Source organism: Tachypleus tridentatus, chromosome 7 (assembly GCF_004210375.1).
Source record: "Tachypleus tridentatus isolate NWPU-2018 chromosome 7, ASM421037v1, whole genome shotgun sequence".
NCBI lineage: Eukaryota > Metazoa > Arthropoda > Merostomata > Xiphosura > Limulidae > Tachypleus > Tachypleus tridentatus.
The window spans coordinates 146,224,842-146,247,357 of record NC_134831.1 but is presented as its reverse complement, the minus strand read 5'-3'; the positions used below and the strand labels follow the sequence as shown (position 1 = coordinate 146,247,357).

Below are 22,516 nucleotides of genomic sequence, written 5' to 3'. Positions count from 1 at the left end.
TGTATATATACATATATATTAGGTATTAGTTGACGCCATTATAGTTTGACTAGGCTTTAAGTTTAAATAGATTAAAGCCAGAGTTTTTAAGACTTCTAAACAAGTTCTACCAGTGTTTACTTTGGATTTACAGATAGTCCACAATTAACTTTATAGTATTTTTAGCGTTGTTCCAAGAGGATTCCTTCATCACTATTTTAGACTAACTTTTTAGATTATTCCGAAGAAGATTCATAAAAAAGTTTAGTAACATATATATTTGAAATTTTTTGAATATATGTGTTATATTTTAGAATTACAGCTGTTAAATGGAGAACTCCGGTGAGTCAGCAATAAATTATGACACTTTGAACACTAAAATCTCAGTTTGATTCTTCATGGTAAACAGAAAGCACATAGCCCATTCTGTAGCTTTGCGGTAAAATAACAGCTAAAAAACACTTTAAATATTAATTTTAAAAAGTGCAATTTATACTTACAGACATAAATTTAAATAAATATTGAAGACACGTTAAACTGATCCAGAAGAACCTTTTGATGATCTCAGACAAAGGCTGTTAATAATAAATTTAAGAATAGTTTAACAAAGTTTTGCATGGTGACGTATAGATGTTTAAGAGCTTTTAGATTAATATATTTGGAAATGTTTTATAAAGTGGAAAAAATATAAAACTAAGAATTCCATCTAACTTGAGACTTAAACTGTCTAGACTGGGTTCCACTTAAACAATATTACCCTGTCCAAACTGGAGTAAGCATGCGTCAGGAGATGAAATTGTGTCAAAATGTCTGAGATTTTTGAAAGCATAAATAGAGGTATAAACTGAATAAAGTATTATAACTATATATAAGCGACATGTGGTAGGAAAATCTGTTAAAAATGCCAAACAAATGACAAACATAAGGGTTGTAAGAGGCATGTGTTTGAATCACGTTAATGGCCAATTAACGGTACGTAGGAATCCACGAGACTGAGCTAGCTGCAGTCTATGCAGACAGAAATGGCATTCTCAAAAAAACCAATAGAAGATAAAAGCCTCAGCTGTTCCCAAGTGACTTGTATGTTTTTTCTATATCATTTTTGTCACCAAAAATGAATTCATTAAGAAATGAAATTCTTGAGACGCAACATTTTTACACATCTTTTCAACAACAAAAAGAACAAAACAAAAACAGGCTGTATTTACTGTATTCAATATGTTTACTTTCAACTTACAAAAAACACTCTTCTTTTCACGCATAATGTTAACATTTTATTTTTCAGCAATAACAAAACAATACCTACACAAACATAAATCGTAATCTCATTAATAGTGAATATGCGTTGAAAACCTAGTTTATATGTAAATCCAAAAAATCATCGTTATAGCATTCACTGTATTTTTTACATTATTAGGGTCCCCCGCCGGTACATTAGTAAGTCTACGGATTTACAACACTAAAAGCAGGGGCTCATTTCCCCTGGGTGGACTCAGCAGATAGCCCGATGTAGCTTTGCTATAAGAAAAGGCGTACACATATTGTTGAGGATTAACATACTTCGAAATAATTCCCATAAATGTTAAAATTAATGTTTGTGCCATACAAACTGAAATTTAAGGGATGGCATTTAAAATAAAATCATGTAGTGGTGTTTTTTGTAAAGCAAAGCCACACTGAGTTATCTCCTGTGTCTACCGCAGGTAATCGAGCCTCACACATGGCGTCACACATGGGCCGTCTCAAAATCCCGAGATTAAGCCCGAAAATGGGCTTTATTTTCGAAAGGGGAAGAATGCAGTAGTTTGAGTCGTTAACCTTTAACTCATTTTGGTTCCAATCCGAGACTCATAGTTCTCGATCTGTAGTTTGTAAGATTTGTGAACTGTTACGCATAAAGAAAATAAAATAAAAGAGGCTGTGTTCGATTAGACGAAAATAACGTATTATTTTAAAACTTATTAACTTACATACTTATGTTAGTACTATTGTCATACACTGGGGGATCAACTTGCAGATAAATCTGAATATGAGGGTTCGTGAAATTGTCTTCGGTTCTGGAGGAGTCCATGAGGAAAAACGAATCGAGAACCACTACTCTTGTTCATTAATCTGGGTCTTCGATGCGTTAAAAACAACGAAATATTACTAAAAATGAAAGTTTGACATAAACGTGTTTTCAAGGAAGGGCATACTGTTGTCTGGTATTTTCAACGTGAACGGTTTGTTTGTTTGTTTTTGAATTTCGCGCAAAGCTACTCGAGGACTATCTGCGCTAGCCGTCCCTAATTTAGCTGTGCTATTTAAATTAGAATTTAACACTAAGATATATAATCCTGTAGCCTTTGTCAAAAGATATTTAAAATCGTAGGTTTATTTGAGTGCTTGTTTCTATGTGGTATTACTGACAAAAAACTGACAAACGAGAAACTTAAGTGCATTAAAAACTGAAAAACGTTATTTATCTCTTTGATTTTGTAACACTTTGTGAAATCATTCTATTACACAACATTTATGATAATTCTAGTCCGTTTTTATATATTATTCATTAACTAATCTGTACATGTTGATGAATTACATGATTCGATATTGCAGAGGGCGCTCGCGCTCTTTATGCAGGAATGACACAGACGCCCATATTAAAACAATACAAAAGTCATATGGATTTTCTTCTCTACGGGTCATTAGAAGCTAGATATGAAAAGCTACCTGTTACATTCGCCTATCGTCTTCGGTGCACATGCCGCTTTTCAGCTATTGAAAGCGTTTCAAGGTCAAAAAATCGGCAAGTAGCCAAAATCTATATTTGTTATTTTCACTCATCATCTTTCTTCAACAGGCCTAGACCGTATCTAGTTCTAGCAGAAACTATAATTTTATCATAATTTGGTAGAGAAGAACAACCTTCACGGCCTTTACTACCTATTTTATTATTATTTAATGCGAACTTTTAAACTATTCTAATTTTAGTATAATCGATGTTATTGCCCCACGAAGTTAGCTTTCATACAGAAAGACAGCATTTCTTTAAAAAGCTTAAGCACAAGATGAAATAGGAATTATCAGCTGTACACTACACAGCTGGCGTCTTTAGACAGACAACCCGTATATTATGTACAGAGTGAAAGAGTTAAAAACAAAACAAAAAACTCAATATACAAACAGGTCATCAGAAGTTAGATATGAATAGTTACCTAAAATAATCGCTATATATTCGTTGTATATGTCGCTTTTCGGCTATACAGAGCGTCCCAAAGCGGAAAATAGGTGAACAGCCCAGACCGAGAATTTTTTATTTTTTATTATCATCATCATCTTCCTTTGACAGGCTTAACCTTTACCAACTTTGAGCAGAAACTATAATTTTATCATCATTTGATAAAGCAAGACAGTCTTTACGATTTTTTACTACCTATTTTATTATTATTCTACACAAAACTTTTAAAGCTTTATAATACACTATATAATCTAACAACCCACACGCAGAATCTTATAAAAATAGTAAATAATCAGGTATTAGAAAAAATATCGTTAAATAAAAAAGCCAGGTAAAATTAGCTCCTAACCATGAAAAACGAAACCAAACAAAACAAGGATAAAAGTGGATACATCTCTTGATCAGGCTAAGGATAACACAGCAAATTAAGGCGTCTCGACTTTACATGGAAAATAAAGTCCATACATTACTGCCTTCCTCACTGGCAAATTAAGTGGAACGAGAATTTCCAGTCGGAAGATCATAGTGTATTGTAAACTAGCTATAAAACTAGTATTCTGAAGTTAATTAAAGGAAAGATGCAATGATGAAAGCTGACATTCTAGTCAAACACCAAGTCCCGCCCACAGTTTGTCGGATAGTGGTACGTCTGCGGACTTACAACGTCATGAACTGGGTGTCGATACTCGTGAGAAGTAGACTACTGTGTATTTTATCTACAAATAAACACTAATCTTTCGATAGACAAAGTGCGGAAATTAGTAATGTAAGAATTTTATTCTCCTTGTAAAGTCAAGACGGCTTAGTCTATTATGTGATTAATTGGTTGAAGTCCACTCTAATCCGTATGCTGTTCGGTTCCTTTTTTCAAGTTCAATAGTCAACCCTAAATAATATTATTTTCGATAAACCCGTTCCTGATACCTATGTGTGTTTGTATATATACTGATTGATTTACGTCTCGTTTGGTGTAGGTTCGGTACTCTGCTGGGACGGCCAGATGGATATAGTATTTGACTCACAATCTAGGGGTCACGGATTCGAATCGCCATGGGGACGTTATAATGTACAGTCAATCCACTGTTCGTTGGTAAAATATTAGTCCATGACTTGACGGCTGGTGATGTTAACTAGTTGCCTTCTTTTTAGTCTTTCACTGCTAAATTAGGAAGGGCTAGCGCAGAAAGCCTTCGTGTAGCTTTGCGCGAATTCAAAAGGAATCAAACCTCTTTCAAAATGACGAGAAACTCACTTGAAGTAAAAATGTATTTTCAAGACGGCTGGTATGGGTGTTAAAACTTTAATTAATATAAAGTACTGAACAACCTGAAGATGACCAAAGAAGATAGAAACATTGTTCTGTACTTTATTTTAATTAAAGTTGTAATATCCATACCAGCCGTCTAAAGAATCAAATATCTGGTGGGTAAGAGGTAAGTTTACGCACTTATAAACACTAAAATCCGGGGCTTGTTTTCCGGCGATAACCAAAGCACAGACAGCCTATTGTGCAACTTTGTGCTGAAAGAACAACATCAAAGTTTTGTGTGTTTTACTATATATCCTCTTCACAGTTCCAGTTAGTATTATTTACTTTTTCATGAAAATGAGATTCATATTCCGTGTTTTGTCTCACCAAGATGTATAATTAATTACAATTACACACACACATACATATATATAATATACTAACCAAACCGTAATTACATATCTAAATTTGGACGTTTCTTTCATTAAATTTAATCACACGCTTTCAATCTATTGGTTAATCGCATTTCTTCTCGCCAAGAAATGTCCACTCCAAATGTATAAGCGAATATATAGTGAAACAATCTAGAATTTTCGGCGTTCCTCGCCACACATGAAGAATCTCCATTCAATCTAACCACATACATCCGGCTCTTCCCCTACGTCTATTTAGTACAACAACTATTTCTTGTCTACTGTCGGTGAAAAGACAGACAAGACTGCCTTCAAATGTCTATTCTGGTTGCCCACTAATTCGCACTCTTTGGCTAACAGTGACAGTACTCTTGATACACGAAAGAACAGGTTTTATGGCCTGTAAATGTAATGATCTATATAAAATGTTGAACGTTAGAAATCCAAACCTCTAGACGTTTTCTTTAGAAGATGCATTTTAATTTATCGGAAACTTGTACAAATAAAATATTATCATATCGATTTTAAGATGTACAGTTTTTCATGTATATTCTGTTTGCTTAGTTTTATTATGAATGTTTGTATCATAACATTTAACACATGCTTACATGACTTGATATAGATATACAAAGCCACACAATGTGTTATTTGTTCTCTACGCATCGCAGGTACTGATATTTTGAATTTTTAGCGTTATAAGCTGTTAGACTTGCCGCTGAGCCAAAATAGATGTGTAGAACAGACTCGTCACTTTGTGCAGTAAATCGTGTCATTTAACATGTCGGTCTCGATGTAACATCAAGAGGATTTAGGTATTATAATTGAGGCACGTGGCAGTAAAGACGTATACTTAAAATGCCACTAATTTCTTTTCTTTTTTAGGGTTAGGTATTTATGTTTCAAGTACCTGCTTATAAACATTCGCAGAAAAACGACACCTCGTGGTTTAAGTATTTTATACTTTATAGTGAATATCTATCTTAGTTAAAGAAAACAACACAGAAATAAGACCAAACTAGTAAAGTCGTATAAATAAATATAATCTTCTAGAAAACATGCGGACGTCGCTCTTAAGGAAATCTGAAGTATAAACTTAATGCACACTTATTAAAAGACTACAGTAATTTTCAGAATTGGGTTAAAGACTATAAATATTAATGTGAAATCGTTTTTGTACTTAAAAGTTTACAAGCCTAATTTTTATGCACGTTTCTGTTGTTTGAAGTTAAACACAAAGCAACACAGTGGGCTATCTATGCTCTGCCCACCACGGGTATCGAAAATCTGGACTATAGAGTTGTAAGTTCGTAGATATTCCGCTGTGCCACTGGGGGGATTTTATGTACTCGCTAACTGATGTAGCTCAAATACATTAACCTACGTGAAAAATTCGGGTATCACCATCCATATAAGAATTACTTTCAGGAAAAATTTTATTCTAACAAAGATGTAACAGTTTGAAGCTGATCTCTGTTACTTACCAAAACATATGGCGTATCAAAAGTTCACACTCATGGCCTTTTTATGTTTGTGCTTTGCTTTTTGATACCTATCAAAATATATGGTGTATCAACAGTTCACACTTGTGACCAATTTATAATTTATTTGTAATATTTGTTTATTTTTCAGATAAATGAAAATATACGTATTACGGATAACTATAAAATTCACAAGAAACGCCCTCTGCTGATACAGCAGTAAGTTTACTGACATACAACACTAAATTCAGAATTCTATTCCCCACAGTGGACGCAGCAGAAAGCCCAATATGGTTTTGTTCTAAAACAAACAATAAGAGATATTGTGTATGCAAGTTGATGTCATGCAATTTGAACAATGTTAAAGTGAAGGTTGATAGTAATTTCTTCAAATAAGTACGGGCCAGGAACACTTGTTCTACTTTCATGTTTATTTTTTTATCTACTAATCATAACAGTAAATTTAAACATTTAAGAAATGAAAACATGACTTATATTACATGTTTGGCCAATCACAATGTCCTACAGTGCCTGAACAACCTCGTGGTCCTCCAATGGGACAGTTGTAGGTTTACGGACTACAACGCTAAAATCCGGGATTTGATTCCCCTAAGGTGGGAATAGAAGATAGCCCAATGTGACTATAAAGTAAACAAACAAGCACAAAGAAAGTCCCTGGAAATTATACATATTTTCTTCCTCCGTCAAAACTATAACTCGAGAGCATAAAAAAAACAAGTTCTCAATGAAATAGAATGTAAATAGAAGAAAGCCTATAAAAGTAGGAAAAAACAACAAGATTATACACACAAAATCACTCATATAAATAGAGATAAATGCGCTGTTCGTTTTTTTTTGTTTTTTTTTTACAAAACGTGACAGTCTGGAACATAGAAGATAAGAAATGTACAAAAGTATTCACACCTACCAATAATGTCACATTTTGATAAAATACAAATGATGTAAACATTTTTTTTTTAATGAGCTTGTTTTTATTTAAAACTATAATGAACAAACTCAACACTGTTATCTGCGAAAGAAGTTGAATATCATGCAAAAATAACGTATAAAATGAAATTTGAGAATTCAATAAATATTCAGTTAGTACTTGGTGGAAGCACCTTTGGCAGTAATCACTGGTGTGAATCTTTTTGGATCAGTCTCTACCAGGTTTGCAGAATGGAATGGTGTTAGTTTGCCAATTCTTCCTGGCAAAATACTCTAACTCTAAACAATTTGTAGGGATCATCGATGGATCAAGTCTCATTATAATTTTTCTATTGAATTTTAGTCAGGACTTTGACTGGACCACTCCAAAACGTTCACTTTCTTCTTTTAAAACCACTTCAGTGTGATTTTAGTCTTGTGCATCCAAATGCAAAACCTTTTTCCTCTAGGATTCGCCTGTGCTTTACACCATCCATCTTCCTCTCAATACTGAAAACTTTCTCAATCCCTGATAATGAGAAGCATCCAATAACACGATACTACTACCACCATACTTGATAATTTGGATGGTGTTGACTGGGTGATGTGCTGTGTTGGGTTTGCACCAGAGGTAACATTTTGAATTCAGACTAAAAACTGAATTCTTGTCTCGTCTGACCACAAAACCTTCTGCCACACGTCTGCAATGTCGTAAACATGTTTTATCGCAAATTCCATACGAAATTTAAAATGATTCTTTTTCAATAATGGCTTCTTTCTTGCCATTTACCCATACAACCCAGCTTTGTGTAGGGACCGGGTTACTGATAATATATGAACACTGACTCTCATCTAGGATATGAAACTTTAAAAATATTTCCAAGTGATCCTTAGTTCCACAATTGCATCCTTCACAAGCTTCCTGCTTGCCTGGATGCTTAGTTTGGAAAGGAAGCCTGATCTGGTTAGTATGAATTACATCCAACTTAACGATGGAGTTTACTGTATTCAAAGAGATATTCAGCGATTTTGAACTTTCCTTGTAACCTTCTCCTGACCTCTACCACTTTACCTTTGACTTGTATGGAAAACTCCTGGGTCTTTATGGTTGGTTTGTCGTATCACAATGTGAGTTGTAGTTTAAACAGATGCATTTACTCCAAAGTCAAGTTTAACCAGTTTTATTACACACAGAAAGAGACTACTACTACACGAATATTTTGGCCTTTCAAACTAATATTCTGCATTTAAACAAATTTATGGTTACCGTAACAAAGTGTTTGGATACTTATGCAATGGATAATATTCAATTTTTTACAAAATAAATTAACTCACTTGCATAATACTAACATATTTTTAGCGTTCTCAGCTTGAAGTAGATTTTGTAGTTTATAAAGACCCATTAGAAAGGTTTGTTTGTTGGTTTGTTTTTGAATTTCGCACAAAGCTACTCGAGGGCTAACTGTGCTAGCCGACCCTAATTTAGCAGTGTAAGACTAGATGGAAGGCAGCTAGTCATCACCACCCATCGCCAACTTTTGGGCTACTCTTTTACCAACGAATAATGGGATTGACCGTCACGTTATTACGCCCCCACGGCTGAAAGGGCGAGCATGTTTGGCACGACGAGGATGCGAACCCGCGACCCTCAGATTACGAGTCGCACGCCTTAACACGCTTGGCCATGCCAGGCCCCATTAGAAAGTTTCATTATTTCAAACACAGACAATAACAAAATGTAGAGACTTTGGGTGAATACTTTTGCTTTGTTTACTTATTTTTGAATTTCGCGCAAAGCTACACGAGGGCTGTCTGCGCTAGCCGTCCCTAATTTCACTGAGACGATAGTGAGTGTAGCTAATAATCACCAACTCTTAGACTACTTTTTACTAACGAACAGTGGGATTGACAGGCCACATTACAACGCCCTCTCTCGACTGAAAGGGCATAACGGTGTGACGGGAATTCGAATCCTCGACCCTCAGATTACGAGTCGAAGTTACTGAAGCGGCTGTAATGAGATTCCATGATCATGTATTTTATCACCACTATTATAAGTATATTCTATGTGACTGAAGGCCACTTTAGCATTTCCTCCGCCCCCCTCCGGTTCGTCAGCAGTAACTTTACAAACTTACAATGCTAAATTCCGAGGTTCGATTCCCTGTTGTAAACAGAACAAAATTCGTCTGATGTGTAGGTTTGCACTAAAACAGACAAAACTTACAACAATAGTATTTTTACATATAAGTTTAGTAAGGTATAGGAGGAAATGTTGGTTTCCATGTGTTCTTTGTTCACCACGAGGAATTAAAACTCAGAATTTGTAAGTGCTACCATAGGATACTTAAAAATTAACTTAAAATAAATAATAAAATTACCAAAAAAGGACAGAAATAAATACGTTGAATCAAAATGCATAGAATATATTTTTAAATCTCTAACTAGGGACCCTTAAAAAAACCGTAAATAATCTAGGTTGGAAATTGTCTGTACATTATCGTCTCAAACAAAAACTGCATATTTTGACTCTATGTATAATGTTTATCAATCTTAGTGGAGTCAAAATAGAGACTTCTAACTTGAGAAAATAATGTATACCCTATTTCCATCCTAGTTTTTATTTATTTAGGGTTACTAGTTGTATGCTTGAAAATATAATCTCTACATTTTGATTCAATTTGCTTCTGAATTTGTAACGATTCCTATTCCCCTATTAAATTAGCAAGTTTAATTATCTTTTTTCTTTAGTTTTGATTTATGTCCATTTATAAAAAAATAAATAAATTTAAGCTTTGTAAGTGTATATGCATTTAACTGGATGTTACACATTTTTCAACAGTTTACTACTGCACTGGTTTTGTTTTTTCCCAACCAACCATTATTTACTGAGCCAAGTGTTCTTGTTCCTGAGGTTTCGTGTAAACACTCGTTTAACAAGCGATGCAAGAAAATCAGTTGAACAAATCACCACTCACAAGAGCAGAGAAATCTACTGTGGTAATCATCTACCGTTAGAAAACCATATAGAGACAAAGAGTACAACAGCGAGCTCGAAAAATGATAAATCCACAATGTGACAGTTTCCAGTTGATTATTTATAATTTTCACAGGTTATTTTCCCAACAGTACAATATCTGGTTTTTCAATGGCAAAAGGTGAAGGACTCAGAAAAAGTCTTCAGAGCGAAAAAACGAAGGCGCTTGAACTAATTTTAAGACTACCCTATAACATACTTAATACAGCATTCATTACTACTCTCCAAATTTCAGTAAAATATTTGTAGTTGTTTTTTCTGTAGTGGACTGTAAAACTATAATGAATAATAATAAGGTTGTAGACACTGTTATAAATATATGTATATTGTTTACTCTAAAAAAACGAAATATTTTCGATCAGTATAAAATTCAGCATTACCAACTAGTAAAAACATGATATATGCTGTAATGGCTCCGAAGAGCTTAGGAAGAGGACACCTCAATTTTCAAGAATCAACCTTCGCAGAAGTTTGTTTAGTAGTTGTGTATAAGTTTTGGTGCAGTATACTCAGCCATTTTTGCTGTAGGCTTTGGTGTTTATTTTAATTTTAACGTCGTAAATCCACTGTGCTACGGGAGGGTAGGTTTTCGTTTGAATGGCTTCGAAGAGAATCTTGGTTATTAGCGATGAAAAACTGACGAAATCAATCTTTATCTTACAAGAATCAATATAAAAAATAGTCCTATGACATGTGCAGGAGTTTTTATCAGATTTGCCAAGGTTTCAATATAATATTCATAGCCATTTTTTGTAGGCTTATGAAACAATATGAATAATAATTGTAACATGAAGAACAAATAAAATAATTTTGAATTTGTCTAGCAATCGGAAAATATATATATATTTTTTGCTATTATCAATATCTTAGCAACCTCAGTCGTTCAGATAGAAGGTCTTGAGTGTTGCTTCAAAAACAAATGTTTTTAATATGGTTGTTACCCGTATGTTATTAGAATATTTGTGAAATTCCTGAAAGAACATTATTATGAACTATTATCGTGGTTCATGATAGATGACTTAGGTTTTCAAAGTTTTACTTATTGCGATCATTAGTTCCTACAATAAACATTAATATCGTATAAATTACTGATAACCCTAGAAATACTTCAACAGTTTGTTTTTTATTAAGCACAGAGCTACAAAAAAGTGAATGTAATATGCTTTACAAAATATTTGCATTTAGCAAAATAAAAATATGTTTTAATGTAATCAAGTTTTTAAAGTAAAACAGTTACTTAGTTTTTGTATTCTTCTTTTATCTTACAGTACTTCGGTTATTTCATAATAATTGTCGATAATTTTAATCATAAGGAAATAAAGCACCAGAAATATGTTGCTCTTGCAATAGTTGATTACTTTAGGGTTAACGGGGTTACTCCTATTTTTCATATTTTGACCTATACTTTTATAATATCAAAATATATAAAACTAATGGTTTGATTTTTTTAACACGCAACACGAGTCAGTTCTGCATCGTTTAGCACAGAACTTAGGACGGTCAACAAGAGATCTATTCTGGAAATTGGTGATTTATGGTTATCTTGAAATATCTCGATGAATATCAGCACAACTTCTAAAACTAAAAGAATAAAACATTAAAAGCCAATGAAAATATGGTGTGGTGTCAAATACACACAAGTTGTAACGTGTTGAGAGCATTAACAGATATGAAGTAAAATAATTGTGTTAATATTTCATTTTTGTACGACATGATATACATGGCCAGGTGGTTAAGACACTCGACTAGTAATCCGAGGGTCGCGAGTTCGATTCCCTGTCACACCAAATATGCTCGCCCTTTTAGCCGTGGGGGCGTTACAATGTGACGGTCAATCCCACTATTCGTTAGTAAAAGAGTAGCCCCAGAGTGATGACTAGCTGCCTTCCCTCTGGTTTTACACTGCAAAATTAGGGACGGCTAGCGCAGGTAGCCCTTGTGCAACTTTGCGCGAAATTCAAACCAAACTACCTGCATCGTTTTTTGAAATGCATTACTGGTTTTATGTGAATCACTGAACTTTCACAAAGTACACACCTCATCTATACAGGCAATTACAAAACATCAGGGGTCACTAGTGTGTTCGTTACAACGAAATTCTTCATTTTGGATAACTGTAACCCAATTGGCCAGATCAACTTAAATGCGAGACACGAAAGTTTAATATTCGATACGAAATTAGCTAGCGCATCCCAAAATTACCAAGTTGTTTTAAAAGAGAAAATTAATTTGATAGTATAATATTTAATTATTTCAGTCATGTTAGCCTTTCTTCATATATATTCACTGACTATATGACAGTGTGTATTTCATATACCTATATCATATGATACAATAGCCCCTAATAAACTCTTGAAACTCCTACCAACATATTTATGAATTTTTGGAGTCTTATGTTAACAAACATTTCACAGATTCATAAAGTATATATAAACGATTTCCACATAACAAAGCAAAAAAAAAGCCTTTATTTTGATAAATTTGTATTCTTCTCATACTAAAAAAAAAAAAGAAAACAAAACAAACAAACAAACAAACAACAACAACAACCCAACAACAGCTCCCCTCCACCTGCCCTCTGTCTTTCCTTACTTCGTTAGTTTGATTAGGCATATTGGTTGGCCACGTGGCTTTTGATACTTATTTCGTTAAACGTCATTAGCTCCTATTTGGCCTGGCATGGCCGAGCACGTAAGGCGTGCGACTCGTAATCCGAGGGTCGCGGGTTCGCGCTAAACATGCTCGCCCTCCCAGCCGTGAGGGCGTTATAACGTGATGGTCAATCCCACTATTCGTTGGTAAAAGAGTAGCCCAAGAGTTGGCGGTGGGTGGTGATGAACAGCTGCCTTCCCTGTAGTCTTACACTGCTAAGTTAGGGACGGCTAGCACAGATAGCCCTCGAGTAGCTTTGTGCGAAATTCCAAAACAAAAACAAACAGCTCCTATTCAGGAGTACGTATTTCGTCTCTCTCGCCATCTATTGTCCAATATTTAAAACATTTAGTGTAAGAACACATTAACAACTCATAATCGTAGGTCATTCAATAAAAACAAAGAATGAGCTTAATACTTTTTCATAGTATCAATACACTTGACAGATGCTCGGTCGGATTACAGTACTAATCAGTGTTGTTCGTAGTTAATGATATTTCTATGCAAACGTCTAAACAACACTGACGGGGAAGGAAATACAGGATAATGAGCACGTGGTATTTCGTTTTTAAAGTGAAATCTGACACACACACATACATATATGTATATATAAATGTTGCATTGATTTTACACCATTAATTTATTACGAACAGGAAACAAAAACGGTCATCTATTTTAACTGTGTGTATAGCAAGTGAACGAAGAAAAAACGTAATAAATGTATGCATTAAATATTACCCTCTCCCCACTCCCATTACACTTTTTCTAAACATGTGATGTTGACAGTGATGGTCACAGAACGGATAGTGTTACTTCCTGCCACGCGTCATGAACTCGAATTCAGTCGAGGTTGACTGATATGCAGTCGTAGCGCATCTGGGGTTAAGAGAAAAGTTCGCATGTTTGTCAGCTAGCTAAACGTACTATTTTCGCCGGGCGCCGGAAGGAGTGGCATTACACCTGTCACATGGGATCTAGTAGTCATTGAGACAATATAAAATTAATACAGATTACCGACGATAAAACTGTGTTATTTTTTCTATGAAAGAAACCAAATTATTAGGGCACTTGAAGTTTTGGATAATACGGTAGTAATTTTTTTTTACCCTACAGCTTTACCCAAATATATTTTCACGATATTACAAGTGTGATCCCCATAAGCCAGATTGACCGTCATTGACACTTCAAATGTGCCCTTAAGATGCACTTCCACACTATTAGAAGTGTAATCCACTATGAGCCAGGTAAACCATCACTGTTACTTTAACTATGCCATAAGAATAAAACAAGTTTCTAGCAGTTTAAGCCAAAGCTTGTTCTAATGATGGAGTGATAATAAACTGCAAAATTTGTACTTAATACAAATATTTCTGACATTCACAATGTTGAGAAAATAAACATCCATAACAGCCAAAACCTATATCACACCAAATCGTATTCAACAATACTTTTATAGCGCATGGGTAGGAACCCGTTAAAATAAGACAAACAGGAAACATTTTTATAGCTGCTAACTCCAAAGCGTAGACAATGTAACACATTAATGTTCTCTAATACAAGATACTATTAAGTAAAAACAAACAGTCCATACTAACGGGAAGATACACCATTTCTTTCAAAGTCCACTGCAATAATACGTGATCGTGACCTTATTTTATTATTGTTATATTTCAACTATTTTCATCTATGTTTTAAATTATGCTATAAACAATTCATTAAAATACGTTTTGTTCTATATATGATCGTATTTTTACCACTTGTGAAACTTTACTGAATTACCAAATTTGCAGGTACATTTTCAACGTGTATGAATTACGTATATTCTAAGTAAGCATTCTCTCATCTACATGACCCTTGAGCTTTGTTTCTACAACGGTATTAGTGCCACCAACAGGTTTCTACAACGTAATTACATTAAGTGATATTAAATTAAGCTATATATAACATCACGGCGCATTTTACAGAAGCTGAATTGAATTTCTTTAGTATGGCTGTGAGACAGAAAGCCCACTTTCATCTTTTCAGCTGTAAAATTTGACGGAAAATTGCATAATATTAATTTTCACTGAAATATAATTATTCTTATACGAATCCAACCCCAGTACTCAAATGACAACTTTACCAAAGTTGAATAAATTGTATCGTGTTTTTTTTTGAACGATGAAAGAAAAAAATCAAAGCATTCCGTCAATTTTAACCGTATGTAAAGAATGACCTTAAAAATAATATAGACGCTTATGAAAATACAAGCACTCTGGCTTGAAGGCTTAAACTTCCTTACATTAGTATTTCTACTGTACTGTTTCGCAGCTTTTATCATCCTTTATCTGCGAGTATTACAGATTTTAGCGTCTGTTTTACATTAATACTTTAACCGTATTGTTTTATAGCTTTTAGCATGTATTATGTTTTGCAGTTAGTATTTCTGCTGTACTGCTCTGTAGCTTTATGTTTTTAAGTTAATATTTTTATTGCACTGTTTCACATCTGTTAGGAGTTTTTTATATTTTAAGATTTATTTCTACTCTGCTGCTTAGCAGCTTTTAGGGTACTTTACATTTTATAGTCAGTATTCTTACACTACTGCTTTACAGATTTTAACATCTTTTATGTTTTACCGTCCTTTACATCTTACAATTAGTACCTCTATTGTACTATTTCACAGACAGAGTTTAATGTCTTTTATATCTCACAAAATTTGTCCTATACTTATAGCTTTCAGCACTCTTTAAATTTAAGTTTGTATTTTTAAGAAAATAAATGAAGAGTATAAGTGCCTTTATTTTTATCGTGACAAAATGAAAAACAAACAAAACGCACACACAACATATGGTTTCCACCTTTCCTTATAACTATAATCAATCTAGAATAGATTTATTTATACCTTACGCTAATATATAAACCAGAATAACTCAAATTTTAAAAGACTTAAATCAAATTTAAATCAAATGTTAAAAATATTGCAGATTTTATCAATCATATATTACACCAAAGTATAAGATAGAAATATATTAAGAACGTTATTTAGCATGTTTTGTGTTTATTTCAAATGATATTAAGCTAAGAGCTGGTCCTGAAGTATGCTGCTCTTTTAGAACCAAACAAGAAAAAACAGAAATTGCTTACAGTTATGTATCTTATAATTTGCTTGGGGCAAAGTATTATTTGAAGTACAGTTCGGGCTAATATTTAACCACAACAAAAAATATGTTGTTTTTCAATGAATAAAATAAAAAATGCATACAGTTACCTGTAATAAGATAATGTATGTACATCTGTTTTATTTTCATGACATGTAGTATGATCCAATATCAGCTTGCAAAGACATCATGTTACAAGAAAATATTTTAAAGATACACAAACATTTCTTTAAAAAAACAACAACAAACATACACACTTATATTTTCTTTAACAATTGATGATTGTTTAAGTTCCATTTCTGTATCTAAAGGGATGACTTTAAGTTCTCTTTTTTCAAATTATTTTTAAGAAAAGTAAAACAGCTACAAGTTAAATAGTAATGGAAATATGCATTATTTTTGCTTTCTCTATTCTCAAGTGAATTTACATAATGAAATAGTTATCAATGTTTGCTTCTTCTGTGCTATACTAAGCTCAAATCCCAATTTCTCTTTTCGTTATTACTCTATGGCTTACTATCAGCTTTAGCTCTCGAGTTCTTACACAATAAACAACCTCAAAATATTTATTTAGCTACTTGTACTGATTATTAGTACTGCTTTTAGGATAGCTAACTGGTCACCTCTCTACGAGAACTTAACTTTTCATTACATTGCAATTATTACATGTACTTTTCACACCACTCTTTAGGAAAAATAAAACAACAAGTGTTATTTTCACATTAGAACAATCTGTTCCTTAGAACAGCAGCCAACTTTGTAAATAACAACATTGGTATTTTGTTACATTCTTAAAAGATAGTTTTAATGCAAAGTCTGTACAAATTTATATAGTTTTGTTTGTTACTATGACAGTTTATTTTAGCTTAGTTTCCACAAAATGAGTTCAGTATGACAAGATGAAAAGGCTTGTGCCATCAGATAACCATAATGGTCTTGCAGTGTACTGGAAATAAAAGAAATGAATGAAATAATTATTTTAAACTCACAACACACTGTGATAAAAAAAACTCACACTGCTGACATAACATGCTCAATATTTAACATTTCTTTATATTCATATTTAGATTGATTCACTCACTTATTTGTTCAGTTACTCACTCTCTTCTCTGTTAACTATCTCCTGGATCCAATTTGTTGCTCTAGATTCACAATGAAGTTTTGTTGTGTACATTGTTATTTACACAGCACTGTGAAAAATTAATTTTGGGTTCGCCATCAGAAGAGAACTCAGCTAATGATGAATGATGGTAACGCAAAACATAAAATATCATCCACTGACTTTCATAGTTTAAATTTTTAATATAATACTCTTAAATTATGATTTGTCCCTTCTTCCCACCTATCTTTCTCTATATATCCTTGTATCTGTTTATTCATTCTCATATAACTTTTTATTTATTAAATAATTACTTGAGGTTATTCTGTGTTACTGGATATTTCTACTGATTCTTTGGTGTTTATATTTTTATTCATTCAAAACATATAAAGCTATATGAAATTTTGCAACACCTACAAAACCAATGTATGTAAGAAATGCTACTCTATCCTAATTATGGTGAAAAAAACCCAAAGATATGTCTAGCATTAAAAAAAAAAACAAAAAATATACTTGGTAAATTAAGCGTATATTATTATTTTTCATCGCAGCTAAGAACACTATAATAGTTACTATTGTATACTATTAGTGCATTTCCATACAAGCAGGTACAATGTAATGAAATAATCTGTTAAGTTAAACAACAGGATAACACATGTACGTAACAAATCAGTAAAAACACAAAGCTTAATATGGTATGACAAGTTAAAAAGTTATTCTAAAATTTATATAAGACCTAAATCATTCCTGTCTTTTTCATAGCATAATCTTTTTGATTTGCTTAAATGTATCTATTTGGTCAGAGAGATACTAAAAATGTTTCCAGTTTTAATATAAAAAGTTTAAATAAAAGACAAGCACTGAACAAGTAATTTTCCCACTTGAAGTGTCAAAGTGCCACAAATTAGTGTTTAGTCAGTCATCAGTGGAATACTAAATTTCATTAAATAGCTGACAGCAAATTGACTGTCATCATTTAGAGACAAAAAAGTTTATTGAACTAAAGAAAATATTACTTTACATATTGAACCTACGAAAATACTTTTTAACTAAAGTTGTTTGAAGAACAAACAACTAAAGATTTTTCCACTCTACAAGAAATTCAATTCCAAATTAAAATTGTGTGTATTAGTAGCTGCCATCCCGTATTGTAAAGAAACAACAACAGGCAATTAATCTCTCACTTTTTTAAAATGTTGTGTGTGTATATATATTAACTGTCACTTATTTTATGACATTAAGTTAAGCATGCATAAATATACATATATACATACAATGCCTGCAAACTTCAAGTCTGAAAATGTTCTATATACATTTATCAATTAAAATATGACATATAAGGAATGTGCAGCTAAATAACAAATGCAAAACTTTCAAATACACATGTGGTTTGGCAACAGTATGGAGCAAACATTTTACTTATTTGATGGCTGGATTTTTTTTTTTTTATTTATCACAAATTCACTTGAAATCACTCTATTTAAGCTAGTAGAATGTCGTGTTGTGTAGTATAATAATACAACTCTGAATAATTTACTTACAAACAAACTCGGTAATTGGGTCATTTTCTCCCTCGTTACGCATTCCACCTGTGATTTCTTCATTTTCCACCAGGGGGAGAAACAGTTGTATAAATTCAGGTGTGTAAGGAGCAGCAATAATGTCTAATACCTATTAGACAATTGGTAATGATAAAAATTTTTATGACTACATCAAAATAAAGATCAAAAATTATTTCAAGATGAAAAATTTAAAAGACTCAATTACTAATTTCATCATGTGCTATCTCCTAAAAATTGAAAATTAAATATTCCATTAGATATAAAAATGTGATTTTTTTAAATCAAACTAGTTACATCTTAATATACATGTAATACCTCTGTTTTTTGAAACGTTGCATAAACAACTTTTCATATCCTACATAACACTTTAATTTGGTTTTAAAAACTTATTAAAATTTGTAAGGCTAAGAAAATTCTGAAAAAAGAATACAACTAAAAATATTTTTACCTCTGTAACAAAGTACCGAATTAGTGAGACATCAGTATCTTGTCGGTGCCAACAGGTTTTGATGTAATTTATCACAGGGAAAACACAGCCTCGACTCAATAAATGGACCATGCGGTCTAAGAGCATTTTCTTCATTTCTAACTATAATATTAAAAAATACTGTCATTCTGCCTACTGTACTTTTAAAATAAACCCAAAAGCTCATTCAAAACTACATATTGAGTGCAAGAATGTTTAGTTGAAGTATGATTAACAAACAAACAGTTATATTTTATTACAATTTTTACAGTAAATAAGATTAGCTATTACATTGTGTGCTTGGTAATGATTGCACCAGTGATTGAAAAGTTGTACCTGTTCTGCAAACTCATTTTATTCACTGTAAAAGCTTTAAATTATAATAAAATAATACTTTATCAGTATGTAAACTCAAAATGACTCTGATAAACAGCTATGTACTATACTAAATACAAGAAGAAATATGAACATGAAAGGAACTTGTGGCTCTCATGGGTAAAGAGAAATGTGAAAGTAGATGTGTTTAAGAAACACAACAAACAAAATTGTTATTACTAAGTTCCTTTTAACAGGAAGCAACTATTTAGAGATACAGTTTTATAACAGGACAATTGTGGCTTAAAACATAAACTAGTGCAAAGCTGTATGCAAAGTTTATGCAGACACAACTGTTACGAAGGTTTGGAGTTCACTTTGCTCGAGTACCCAATGTTAAACATACACATCACATATATAGTGTTGGTGACTTAGGTATTGTCATCCTCTTTGATCTGTATACAAGTTAGAAATATACCTTCTAAATGTTATGTATTTCTTCATTAACAATCTTATGGTGTGTGCTTATCTCTCAAACAAGAAACTCAATTTGTCATTACAATCACAGATCTACATCATGTAGTTACAGATTCAAGATTTTTCCTTGTCTCATCATTAACCAGTTCACTGTCATTTAATTGGTTCTTAATTACTGCATTTCCTTTTTACTTTTTCTACTGTCTGAAATTCTATGGTATTTTTTTTCTCTTCCTATTTTTTGGGAAAGTCAACAATTTTTCTATATGAATGAACCTGCATGAAAAGGTCTCAAGACATCTTCACACACACATTTAAAATATCAATTTAAAATTCTTGCTCCCAGTCAGTATATCAAAAACAGAAATCCTTGTATTTTCATAATAGTCGTTTTATGCCATGTATCAACCTGTCCCGTCATCAGTGCAATCATTCCAATTGACTGGAATCAGCCCTGGGAATCAAAACTTATCATAATACTTCAAATTAGGCTCAAAAAGAATTTTACATAAGGTGAAAGTCTCTTTAACTTGAAAAATTTACAAAAAGAACCAAAACCTCAAAGTAGAGGTTTACTTTGCTGCTAAACATTCAGAAAACATTTTGATTTCTGTCAAAAATTATACACAAATTCTATTATTTCAACATCTATAATATTACAGTATTGTGCATACTTTATAAAAAAAAATCAAGCTTGTCCATTTGGAAAAAAAGTTTATCAAGACAGGAATATAAACTTTGTTTAAATCTTTGATAAAGGTGCTTTAAACTTAGAAAAACTAAAATCTGTGTATCTATTCTTCATGATTAATTGAAAGCATACAAGACAAAAACCTAATCAAACTAACTTAAAAATACATTCAGGAAATTTCATTTGATTGTTGGAATATGACATTACTTTTAAAATAACTTGTGGAAAAATTAAAACTGCTGAAAAGACTTTCATAAACCTTACCCTGAGCAACACTTAGCTGCTATTTTAAAGTCTAATACAATTGTGAATCAAGTCTTCCATTTGAAAAAATTCACTTTTTTTTGTAGAATTCCTATCATATGGTTTCTTTCATTTGTCAAACAATATTTGCATGCAACAACTGTTTCCATAGGCCAAGTACCACTATCTCAACAAATATCCTTGAAATAACTATATTCTTATTACTAGTCAACAGATATTTTGTATTCTTGTTATTATTGTTATTAATAAAATTATCAATGAAAACATACTTTGTATATTGTATTATTAAACTGAAATAAACATTCATCTTTTCTTATATATGTAAAAACGGCTGGTTTGGGTTGAGAATTTTTTTTTTTATGTAAAAAAGCAAACAACATTTCGACCTTCTTCGGTCATCATCAGGTTCACAAAGAAAGAAAGAAAGATAGCTGACCACATGTTTGAAGTGGGTTGTGTTATTTAGTGTCGGAACATAGAGGGCATGCTTAGATGTTGGATTATATTTATTAATATAGGTATAAAGGTGTTCATTTGTATTGGTTTATTTTGGGCTTGAGTTGTTGTATAAGTAAGGCTTCTTTAATTTTGCATTTGTTTATATTTGTTTCTTTATTTAATATTTGGGTTTTTTTATGGTTATGTTGTGTTTATTTGATTTGCAGTATTCAAAAATGTGTGAAGGTAACTTTTTGTGTTCTTTGAATCTGTTTTCTCCGATATAGAAGTCGTGGCAGTTATCACATTGTATTTTATAAATAATGTTGGTGTGGTGTTTGTCAGTGTAGTTTTACATAGTATAGACCTTAGTTTTGTGCCTGGTTTTAGAATAAATTTGGTATTAACTGGAATATCATATTTTGTTACTAATTTTTGCCAAATATTGATTATATTTCTGCTGTTATCTACATATCTGTACCAGTATAGTGGTGGATGTAATGCTGTGTTAATTGCTTGTGTTTCAACTTGTGTCAAAAATATTGGCTAGAACTGGTGATACTGAGTTGCCCATGCTTAGGCCATTTGTTTATATATAGCTGTGGTTGTTGAACATGAAGTTTGTCTTCGTCGTGGTGAATTCTATGAGGATTGCTAATTGGTTGCTGGGAATGTCTATTGATGGGTGAGGATATAGAGTTCTAAAGCTATCTTACAGGCTTCAGCTGCTGGAACTTCTGTAAAGAGGGATATAACATCAAAACTGGCCATTAAGGCTTTATGATTAAGTTGATTAAGATTAGACTTGAAATTAAAACAGTCTTTGATGAATGAAAAATTCTCAACCCAAACCAGCCATTTTTACATATATATTTTTCTCTACAAGTGGGTTTTCTTGTCATCACTGAGTAATCATCTTTTCTTAGTATTACAAATGTATTTGTGTTTTAACCCTCAATCTTCTTTCTCTCATTTCTCTGTTCCAATAAATTTTCATTGTTTTGTAGCAAAGCTGCAGATATTAATGGCATTAGAGAATATATAGAAATCTGAAACTAACTTTTTCATTCTATGCTATTTTACAGAGAGATAAGACTGTTTATGACAGCTAT

General features: G+C 32.5%; 2 protein-coding genes across 7 annotated transcripts in view; one reads left to right on the top strand and one right to left on the bottom strand.

Moving 5' to 3' along the window:
• The first annotated feature begins 2,601 nt into the window (after nt 1-2,601).
• On the top strand, nt 2,602-11,119 carry LOC143258158 (uncharacterized). Its single transcript, XM_076517170.1, has 2 exons — nt 2,602-2,764; nt 10,106-11,119. Exons 1-2 carry the CDS (start codon nt 2,640-2,642, stop codon nt 10,341-10,343), a joined length of 363 nt encoding a protein of 120 aa, XP_076373285.1. The 5' UTR covers nt 2,602-2,639; the 3' UTR covers nt 10,344-11,119.
• Nucleotides 11,120-16,213: 5,094 nt separating this feature from the next.
• TH1 (negative elongation factor complex member TH1) overlaps nt 16,214-22,516 on the bottom strand; it is a 58,468-nt gene continuing 52,165 nt past the window's right edge. For all 6 annotated transcript variants that reach the window (XM_076514589.1, XM_076514593.1, XM_076514590.1 and 3 more), the window contains exons 15-17: nt 19,202-19,342; nt 18,733-18,862; nt 16,214-17,038 (exon numbers count right to left, since the gene is read on the bottom strand). In XM_076514589.1, the coding sequence (XP_076370704.1) occupies nt 17,010-17,038; nt 18,733-18,862; nt 19,202-19,342 (300 nt within the window). In that variant the 3' untranslated portion in view covers nt 16,214-17,009. The remainder of the gene's footprint in view (nt 17,039-18,732; nt 18,863-19,201; nt 19,343-22,516) is intronic.